The 11,498-nt window shown below is 37.7% G+C and overlaps 1 protein-coding gene across 2 annotated transcripts; it reads left to right on the forward strand.

The window, feature by feature from the left end:
- Positions 1 to 6,406: 6,406 nt before the first annotated feature.
- LOC110379482 (uncharacterized) lies at positions 6,407 to 11,241 on the forward strand. Of its 2 annotated transcripts, none has more exons than XM_064041615.1 (5): positions 6,407 to 6,656; positions 7,163 to 7,335; positions 7,860 to 8,014; positions 10,476 to 10,581; positions 11,067 to 11,241. In XM_064041615.1, exons 1-5 carry the CDS (start codon positions 6,571 to 6,573, stop codon positions 11,072 to 11,074), a joined length of 528 nt encoding a protein of 175 aa, XP_063897685.1. In that variant the 5' UTR covers positions 6,407 to 6,570; the 3' UTR covers positions 11,075 to 11,241. The 2 variants fall into 2 exon arrangements, with proteins under 2 accessions (XP_063897685.1, XP_063897686.1); XM_064041616.1 differs by having other exon boundaries at positions 10,487 to 10,581.
- Positions 11,242 to 11,498: the final 257 nt, after the last annotated feature.

Here is an 11,498-nt window from a genome sequence, read left to right on the forward strand (position 1 = left end):
ACGGACCGACCGCGCCAAGCGTTGCTTAACCTTATGATCGATCGATCCGCGCGGCTTTGATTTAGCCACGAGCTCTTCACAACCATAAACGTTAAGGATGTGCAATATGGGTCTTGCTCAGCATAATGCTGCGATCCGAAATGAGACAGCGCTGGTTTTCACTGTTTTTAGCGATTTCACCCGTGTCCTGTAGGAACTACAGTCCTTACCCGGACATAATAGGAGTATGTTACTCGAGGATATTGTAGTTACATGTAACAGTGAAATATTTTTTGATATGGGATCTGTAATTTTGGAGCGTTCAGGGTACAAACAAGGGTCATATAGGGAAGCTAGACTACCCCATAGTAATATAGGCTATATTTCATTCGGTTAGGTACTGCCAGAAATTCTTTTAGGACACGGCAGAAAAACAGCTAGTTTACAACAAAATACTCCTAAGCGAGAAAGAGAAGAAAAATCCACATGTCTAAGAAATATTTATAGTAATGTTTTCTCCAATACATTAGGTATGTGGACGTAACTCCGTCCGATGTATGTACATACACCATCCATCCATCGGTGGCCGACATCGACCATCTTCGACGTGCGATGAATTTTAAAAACAATAAACTTCTAAGTTTCGAACAGTATTCTTCTTTAACGGTTCCGTATAAAATCTATGTGTATATGTCGGCGTCAGGATCCGACATCGTTAAATAAAACAAAGGGGTTCTCACACAATCACTTGGTTTATTCCAATTAACACAGTATTAGTCACTACAATTATTTATCACGAATTTGTGGGAGGTGTGTACTCGGCAACGGTCGGCGAACGAATGACCCGAGTCGTTTTTTGGTATGGCATCTCGCAGTTCAGCCTAGGAGGCCGTGTACTGCTTAACCGGACATTTCCCTGTGGATGCCTAGAATTTAAGGCCTCCAGCCAGGGGCGTAAAACAACTTATAAACTAAGCGACTGCGCTAAGGGTACCCCCTGTGGGGTCGGACCTCGGCTTAGGGCGTCGCTGGGGAGGCAGCAAAGGGACAGGGAAAGGACCCGAGTCGTGCGCGCGCGCCGCTTTATATAAGGTCCACCGTTGACAGATCGACGGTGGCGCCGTCATATATATAAAAATCAATCACATCATGGCATCACGCGTGGACGCCTTTACAAATATTTATAGCAACTAGGTACATAATAGCGACGAGTAGTCAATTTTTGTGATTTTTCTCATAGGCACTCATTATATACAATCCATTGTTTGCTTAGGCAGTCATTATATACAAAAACCAAAAAGTTTTATTTTTTATTTATTTTTTACAGTAGTTATTTCGGTACATATAATATAACAGGGGTTTCCATGTGGTTCCATTAACTTCCCGTGGAAACTACTTCGCGTCCCCAGATAAATACATATTTTATGTTACTTGGGAGTAGTGAAACTTCTAAATAGTGAAAGAATTTTTCAAATCAGTTCAGTAGTTTCGGAGTCTTTCCTACAAACACATAGAAAGTGGTGAAGGGTGGGTGTTTTGGCGGCTGTCTTTTGTAAATTTTTTGACGTTCGAAAAGTGCTGTTTTGCTGCCAAGTTTCAATAACTGATTTTAGATTTGTTTTTTTTCCTGTTTGTAATATTAGTGCAGATCTTTAAGGATTACAGGGACCCCTACGGAACCCCAATCCTAGCAACTGAAAGCACATACGTCTAGAACTACCGTTGGTACAGAGTGATCGATTATTTAGCAGCGGTGAGAAATTATAAGCTGCTCTCGTAAACTATACTGCCCGAGTAAATTAAGTCTTCCTTTTCATTTTGTAAATGGTTTTCGTAAACTAAAATGCATTTTAGTTTACAGTGCGAAAGATGTATGTACCTAATACATATTTATATCAATTTGAGTGTGAGTTTCTAACACCGCTATGATACGACGTTCCATAATGAAGTTTCAGTTCATAGATTCCATTATATTATATATGTTACATACAGGTCGACCTAATAAAAACGTGTTAAAAACAGAAATAACCTTTGAGGATCTTCAATGGACAACCATCTTTACTACGAATTCTTCCGTGTTTCGAAAAGCACCTCAAAAAGGTGGCTCCCAATTGTCATTTGAACATACTTGGCAGTTCTTAAAGGTAGTCAGAAGCCAGTATGTCCAAAAGTGAATACCAGTTAACTGGGCTAAACAAGTCAAACATTTTTAAAAATACATAATTACTTATTAACTTAATTTGCATTGCATAACGTTCTCAAGAATAGACAGAAAACGACTATAATTAATTTTATTTTCTTTTAACAAGAGTGTCTATGTTTCTTGCCGGTTCTTCTCCATGAGACCAAGTTTTTGGAACCGTGCAATTTGACGTTTTGAAAGAGCTTTTATAGGCCCATTTGAAAAAGAATAATTGACTTGACTAAAATACTCCGAGTTTGTAGCTATCAGAATAATGCAAGGGTATAGATCAAAGTGCTATCGACCACAAGTAAATTCCTAACTTTCTATAAGCTTTTTTTTTAACGACGTCAAAAATCATAAAATGACCCCTCCCGCTGTGGGTAGCAGCGGTGAGGGAGTGTCAGACTCTTACTGACTAAAAACCGTCGTGTTCCGTCATAGGCATTTTATGTACCAGGGCCGCGGTATCTCTTTCGAACAACCCGCAGCCCAACTTTCTATAAGCTTAGGTGCACCTTGCATTTACCAGGTCTACCTAGAATAAGGACGAAAGACTTTTCCAAGATTGTATAGGTATTGGAAACTGCTGGAATTCCTGTATTGACGGAATATTAGGATGCCGCTGTGTCCGAGTTACTCGTGACGGGACATTTCATAATATTGGTAAATATTAGCGCAGAAGGTACACAGTTTCATTATTTTAAAAATTTTCTGAATTGGTAAAGACTAGGTTACTAAATTAATTGCAATTACAACAACAATGTAACAACTTACGTTCATCAATGCAAATGATTGAAAGTTTTATATTATAAGTTTCATACCAGCTTCCACCAACAGCTTCGCCCGCTTGGTTTGTTGATAAAAAGTAGCCTATTCGTTAATTAAGGGTATCACCTATCTTCATACGATAACACAACCAAATCGGTCCAGCCGTTTTTGCGTGAAAGAGTAACAAAATTGTTATTCTAAATATACATCCATACATTTTCACATTTATAATATTAGTAAGATTCTAAATGAGATCTGTATGACAATAGTACTTACAAACGACAACATGATCGTCAGTTTTTTTAAATCACTGTTGTATCTGTATCACAAGTGAAAATTCATAGTATCTTCTTTATTCAGCTGATTTAAGTAAACACAAACAGAGACATAGGGTTTTACCTAGTTCAGGCAGATCATGCATCAGCACTTATTTAGAATTAAGCAAAAGTATTGTAGAATGCCCATGTTCAGCAGTGAACGTCCTATGGCTGAGATCATGATGATGATTGTAAAAAAAACGATTTAAACAATTTAAATGTTTTTATCAGTTACTGCTAGAATGGTCCTTCGTAATTTTCCTGTGTCGTGTCCATATTAACAAATTCCTACCTGGCTCATGGTCCATTCAGAGTGACATTAAGCCTTTGATCGGCCATCGGACGCGCTTCAAATTGTTCTTCGACGTATAAAAATATTTCTAAAAGCTATTGTACTTCGGAAGCCTGATGATCTTCTGTATCATATTCTTTTCTTTAACGCTGGTCAGATATAATAAGATCATTTGATAATTTTTGTCGTCGTTAAAAAAAGATCTGCTTATCTCGGGCTGCGGGATTGTTCGAAAGAGTTACCGCGGCCCTGGTACATAATAGGCCTACGAAGAAACACGATAGATTTTTAGTCAGTAAAAGTCTGACACTCGTGCTGCCCTCACGTTGCTAACCCACAGCGGGAGGGGTAATTTGTTAATTTTTACCATCGTTAAAAAAGACCTACTAATCTCTCGATGTTGACTTTCATCAGCTCACAGCTTGGAAGATGTGGAAGCGGGCAGGGCTCTGCTGGCAGCTGCCAACAGTGGTGATCCACATTCAGCGTTGCAACTGCAGTAAATATCAACTAATTTAAAATGATGTTAATGAAAGCACCAACTCTAAATCTTTTAAGGTCATCCTCCGAGCCTTTTGCCAGCTATGTTGGGGTCGGCTTCCAGTCTAACCGGATTCAGCTGAGTACCATAATTTACAAAGAGCGACTGCCTATCTGACCTCCTCAACCAAGTTACACGGGCAACCCGATACGTTGTTTAGACTGGCGTCAGACTAACTGGCGTGACTATCCGTAACGACTGCCAAGGATGTTCAATGACAGCCACTTTTGAAACTTTTAAGGTGGGTAAAAGAAATTAGCTTATATCTAAATATCCAAACAGTTCCTGTATTTAACTATTGGAATAAATGAATGTTGATTACACAAAGGGACAATTTAGAAGCAAATCAAATAATTAAGTTGAGAAAACATGAATGGAAGCTAATGCCACTGTTTACAAGTCTAAAGAAATACTTACAAATGACGAACAATGGACAAAACAATAATTATAATCTCTTTATTAATGTTTAAGCTTAGAGCGTTCAACCAATCGGAACCGCAGTGAGCACAAAATTGCCACTCATGTATTGTTTACTAGCTTCTGCCAGCGGTTTCACCCGCATCCCGTGGGAACTACTTCCCGTACCGGTAGCCTATAGCCTTCCTCGATAAATGGGCTATCTAACACTGAAAGAAATTTTCAAATCGGATCAGTAGTTCCTGAGATTAGCGTGTTCAAATGAACAAACAAACAAACTCTTCAGCTTTATAATATTAGTATAGATGAACTTGTTACGCACACACGTGATAAAATTGACCAACAGAAGTTAAAAAATTATAATAAAAAAAAAATGGTCAATTTTGTCATGTGTGTGCGGAACGATATCCTTAAGAACAATGCCCACTTCCCAAATATAAATTATGTACTCCTCTTATGTACTCCTCTTATATACTCCTTTTATTTACTCCTTTTATGTACTCCTTTTATGCTCCCTACTATGTTCTCCTTTTATGTTCTCCTCTTATGTATTCTCTTATGTTCTCTCTTATATACTCCCTTATATGTACTCTTCTTATTACTCTCTTATGTACTTTCTTATATACTCTCTTAAGTACTCTCTTATTTACTCCTCTTATATACTCTCTTATGTATTCTCTTATAAACTCTCTTATACATATGCTCTCTTAAGTACTCTCTTATGTACTCCTACCCAAAGGGTAAAACGGGACCCTATTGTTTTCGCTTCTCTGTACGTCCGTCCGTCCGTCTGTCACCAGGCTCTATCTCATAAACGTGATAGTTAGTGTTGAAATTTTCACAGAAGATGTATTTCTGTTGCCGCTATAACAACAAATACTGAAAACTAGAATAAAATAAATATTTTGGGGGGGCTCCCATACAACAAACGTGATTTTTTTGCAAATTTCGCCTCGATGTCGATAACGGCAACAGGCTTAAAATATTCATAGAATATGGAATGCATTATAATAATTAATGAATTATAATTATGGAACGTTTTATAAATAATAGTACGAAACCCTTGGTGCGCGAGTCCGACTCGCACTTGGCCGGGTATTTAACACATTTTTCTTGAGTAAAAGGTATGGTTAAGGTGTGTACTAGCCAGCATAATTAAATATTTAATCGTTTTTTTATTAATATAAGCATATATATAGAAAAGAGTAAGAGGCGTCTCCAGTTGGTTGAATATCCAAGGTTTCAATACAAAACTTTTGTCACAAAATCTCATTTGAAACAATCAAAATATCAATTATAAAACGCGCGGAATTTCCTTAACCAAGATTCCAAATTCAAAATACAAAAGTTGGCCGAGTTCTAATTTTGAAAAAGGTTCTATTCTGTATTCAAAATGGATACGCCGTTTTAATTGGCGGCGATTCATTTTGGCGGGAAGACCGTTATTTTGCAGTAATTGAATTATTAATTCGTTCGGGAATGGCGCCATAATGATAATGGTTAAGATGGTGTCTTGCAGTTTATGCTGGAATTCACTTTGGGGATGATTGATTAACCAGCATTTTTTTTTTCTTTTCATGTTTTTGTAAAAAATACGGAGAGACAAAACAGCCGTTGGGTCAAGTTTATGTTAAGATCCAAAAGATACTGAATAAATAGGCAAGTACGACTAGGAATAATCAATACGTGAAAATTTGCAATTGAGGATATTTACTCAATTATCCATTGATAAATAATATTACACTATTCTGCGTACTTACAACAAATCTTGCCCTTAAGAGTGTAAAAATCCAGTCCATGTATATTTTAATATGATATTGCGATCCCATTCATATCGAAACTTTTTACTAATCAACGAGTACAAAAGTCTTTAAATAAGCAAAACTAAAAAAAAACTTCACAGACTGTCAAAAATCACATCATACGTCATTCTAAACATCAAACACCGAATCCAAATTCATGCAAAATGTACTAAAAACACACAGAAAAAAGGTACTCCAAAAAATGCTGAACTTCTCCAACATATAAACCACGGTATACAGAAAAATTTACATTGCTTCGGATACATATAATGGGTAAACCACCTTACAAGTACACGGACTCAGAAACTGATGACTCTTGTTCTTCCACGGAAGATAAGAAGAAAAAAAAGTTTTCGTAAGTCATCTGCCTAGCCTTTTCCCAAGAATGTTGAAGTCGGCCTCCAGTTTAACCGGATGCACCAGTGGTTTATCGACAGCCTATCTGACCTCCTCAACCCAGTTACCCGGGCAACCATATACTTTCCGGCTTTTGACTACCCGTAACGACTGCCAAAGATGGTCAAATGACAGTCAGGACTATTTGAAATAAACTCATTGTAAAGTTGAAGAGACATGGCCTAGAAAATACCAACCTCTGAAGTATAACTTGGTAATCAACTTGGCAACTTCTAAGTTTGTATATACTTTACAAAAACGACTTTAAGAAAAGGAATAGGTACATCTCTGGAAACCTGGACTGTAAAGTCTGAAATCACCAACCCGCATTGAGCAAGCGTGGTGATTACCGCTCAATCCTTCTTCTTTGTATGACTGTGTGAAGTATAACTATGCCTGTGCCCAGCAGTACATAGTTATACTTCACAGTACACAGTTATTACTATAAGAACTTTATATTTTCAGTATCCTCAAATACACGAACGGAAACGTGAAGAAGAAGAAATGTAAGATCCACAGCAAGTCGGAGCCTGAAGATTCAGATCACCCCATCAGGAGTCGCAGCAGCCAGAGAGTGAGATACAAGCTGCCAGGCATACTGAAGAACTCCACCTATGAGAGAGACTATTATATAGACTGTGAGTATGGTAGAGTAAGATCCCAGAGCCCCCAAGACCTTACTTAGAAACTAGGTCTGCTGGTCCTGGGATCTTGGGCTATGAGAGAGTCGCTCGGGTTAATCTATCAAATTCTATGCCTGCCGCGGTCGATCCGTGGATGGGTGACCATCTTGTTATGACGAGATCGTTACCCAGAAATTCATACATATAAATACCTTTTTGACTGCATTAGGTGGGTAATGAAATTTCGCGTATTAGTTCTAATTAAATGTTTTTTTTCTCGGATCAATATGCGATGTCATTGAAAAAATGATTCCATTTAATAAAAATTTATTTGAAAATCAATTGAAAATTGTCCTGACCAATGCTCCTCTTCGATTTGATCCTTCATCATCATCATCATCTCAGCCATAGGACGTCCACTGCTGAACATAGGCCTCCCTCTTAGATCTCCACAGATACCTGTTGGAGGCGACCTGCATCCAACGTCTTCCTCTCATACATATTTGATCCTTAAGGGATACTATTTATAAAACTTGCAGCTGCATCCGTATCTCCAGCATCTGAAGACGAGGAAAGTGAGCCGGTGAAGCCGCGGCGTCAGGATAGGTGCCTGGTGGGGCGGGTGCCCCGGCCTGCGGGGGCGAAGCCCGGCAGGGGCGGAGGCGTCGCCATCATTGTTAAGAAGAATGTCAGTGTAAGTATCTAATAAGTTTTATGCTATACTAGCTTTATATTTTTCCTTCCCACCCGCGTATACCATAGATATAAAGTAGCCTATATGTTAATCTGATTATAAGCTACGTGACTGGCAAGTTTCATCAAAACCAGTCCAGTGATATTCACGCAAAAATATTAAAAAAAATCTTGTTTTTAATACTTTGGCTCACACGCTTTTTTGAAATAAATCATCTATGCCTGAGTTCTAAACCTGATTTGAAATTTTTTTAAATACGAACATTTTAAAATGTCTGAAATTCTATTTAGAACAAAGCGACTGGTTGAGAGCTAAATCGTATTGTCAAGCGTCTAACAATTAGATGCCTCGAGGCACACACGCGAGGCAGAGTTGTACACTCAAGTTAGCAGGACTGAATACGGGGGAATTTTAAAATAGACTGGGTTTTAGAATCTGAAAAATAAAAGACTAGGAAGATAAGTACAATACTATTTACGAAGTAGCTGCTAAAAGACGTTTTAATCTGACGTTTTATTTCCTGCATCCCGATTTAAAATAGGAAACTTAAAATTTTTAGATTGTAAGCTTTATTACTTCAATTTTTTATCAAAATCTATTTTGTAGTTTTTGAGTGAAAGTGTTAAAAATTTCCTACCTACATGTATGTACCTATATATTTTTTAAATAAATTATTTATATGAATTTGTAGGTACACGCATGCGAATAAAAACTACGTGATTTCCATAGGTTTAAGTTATCTCCATACCAAATCTCAGCAAAATCAAAAAAGCTTCAAATTTTTAACCGTTAACGCGAACAAAACTTACAAACACATTCACAATATTACTAAGAATTACAAATTCCCTAACGCTGACTAAAGAATTTTCTAGAAACATTTTGATATTTACTTGTATCACAATTTACACTCATCCCTTAGTTTAGAGGTACCTTACAGCTGATTATTGTCGTCCAGGGTCCCAGTAAGGGGTACGTGTCTCTAAGGAGTCCTTTCTAGAACATTCCGCACGTATTTTCCGTTTTAAAACAAATGACAATTGATTTTAGTAGTTTTCTTTGAGGAGGGCACTCGCCTTTCTACGCTATCGATTTATTTCGAGTATGTATTTGATGTTACGGTAAGACTTGATTGCAGCTTGAACATAACAGTGGTTAGAATTAATTATAGCTGTTTTTATGGATTTAGCCTCGTTAAGAGGTAATCCCGTTTACCTGTTCCATCAAAAATATCTACAAGTATCTTTCTGAGTGTGCCAACTGCCACCCATATCTGTATAACCATTTTTGAGAGAAAGCTCAACAAGTAAACAAACTTACTTTTGCAATTTATAGTATTATTAATTATCAACTATTTTACCAAGGATAGATAAAAAAGAGAAAAACTGAATGAATTGAAATCGAATATCAAGAGCTTTATAATATTTTGGTGCCGTATTCCGCGCCTTAACCAAGTATCAATAAAGAGTATTCGAGTTACAAAAAACAATTGACTCGTGAAGGATTTGCACCCCCGTCCTCCGAGGCCGGCCTGCTCCCAAGAAATGAATATACCTACATACGATACGGTGAGCAGGCTCAACTCCCGACGCTCTTAACTACTGAGCTAACGAGTCCTATGAACTGTGTGACGAAACTGCGATACATATAAACCAATAAATTGACATAAAAAGCCCAAAAAGAAGTTCGCAATTGCAGGATTCGAACCCGGGGTTGGTTTTTTAAGGGTAGCGGCGGTTGAGATTGAGCTGTGTCTCTGGTATAAGATATGATGAAATAAAGGTGTGTTAGGCGGTATAATTGAGCATCGGTTAATGTAAATTTTGAAAGAAATAGATTATAAGTATTATAGCTAAGGAAGGCGTAGTTATGTTGCTTTGTAATGATAGATGTATAAGAAATGTTAAGGAAGATAATGATAAATGTTTTATACCCTTGAGCCTTATAAATTGGGTCTATTTTTAAAAAGGTGCTTGTTTTTTTTTTCATAAAAGTTTATGTATCATTTGCCTAGAGCTTAGCCTTGTCCCTACTATGTTGGGGACAGCTTGTAGTCTATATAGATACAGCTGAGTATCAGCGTTTTCAGGACATGGAGCGACTGCCTCTTTGACCTTCTCAACCCAGTTACCCGCGCAACCCGGTACCCCTTGGTAGGACTGGTTGTCAGACTTTCTGGCTCTGGCGACGGTCAAAGATATCTAATTGACAGCCGGGAACCTGCGATTTCACGTGCCTTCTGAAACACGATTTTTTTAACGACGTCAGAAATCATCAAATGACCCCTCCCGCTGTGGGTTAGCAGCGGTGAGGGAGTGTTAGACTCTTACTGACTAAAAACCGTCGTGTTCCGTCGTAGGCCTTTTATGTACCAGGGCCGCGGTAACTCTTTCAAACATCTCTCTTTGTCTGTTGTAATTGTATAGAGTAAGCATATTAAGTGGTTTAATTGTTTTCATGGTAGGATCATTGCAGGTTTACGAAGATCGTCAGAGCTCGGCGACTGGCTCCAAAGGGAAAAAGTCCTCACACCGGAAGGTGCTATCGAAGAAGCGATCTTATTGATTCAAGTGAGTCCTTATCTGCCTAGCCTTTTTGTATATCAGAGTCATATTCTTATTTATTTAATACTTTCTCCGTTTTGTATTCAATGGCGAACATAACGCCTTAGGCGTTTTCTCCCAGTCTGCCTTTGGGTGGCGGAGAAATAGCAGTGGTAGGTGCCAAGTATTTTTTTATATATAGAGTAAAATAAAAAATGTGTGTGTATTTTGTTTGCCGTGTTCTTAAGGTAAAATGGCTGAAGCTTGTAGCAACAAAGGCTTAGCGTGAAGAAGTTTCCTCGACATGGGGGTTAGACCACTTTTTATCCTAGTACTTATTAAAGTTTTGGCAATATTCGTAACTATGGCAATCACAAACAAAGAAAACTGGAATACTCTGAATAAAAAGATTACTCGAACCCTAATAGAATTTGATAACCCTTAAAAATTGCCATCAATCAACAAATTGGTGATTCGAAACAAAATATTGAATCGCCAATTATTTTTTTCAGTTCAGTAGAAGATTTGGTCATTTTTATTTGGTACCGAGCTAGCGAGCGTACGGGCTGAAGCCACGCTCTGCGAATCTTCACCGGTGGTACATAAATTGGTGCAGTTTCAATTTTTCTACTAGTATGTCCAGTTCTGAAAACTATAAACACTATGTTTTTTTGGATTCATTTTGTTGTTTTATTTAAAAAATATATATATAATTTTTGTCGCAGGGCGCGAACCTATTGTAAATGTATCATTTTGCGGTGATAATTGGAATAAATATACATTTTAAGGGTGGCTAAGGTTGATATGTATGTACTATACTGTAGTTACATACCGAATTGACCACAAAAGTACTGGAACTATTTCGAAGTTAGAATATGGTGTAATATCCTACTTCCTACTAATATTATAAACGCGAAAGTTTGTATGTATGGATGTATGGATGT

Source organism: Helicoverpa armigera, chromosome 25 (genome assembly GCF_030705265.1).
Source record: "Helicoverpa armigera isolate CAAS_96S chromosome 25, ASM3070526v1, whole genome shotgun sequence".
Taxonomy (NCBI): domain Eukaryota; kingdom Metazoa; phylum Arthropoda; class Insecta; order Lepidoptera; family Noctuidae; genus Helicoverpa; species Helicoverpa armigera.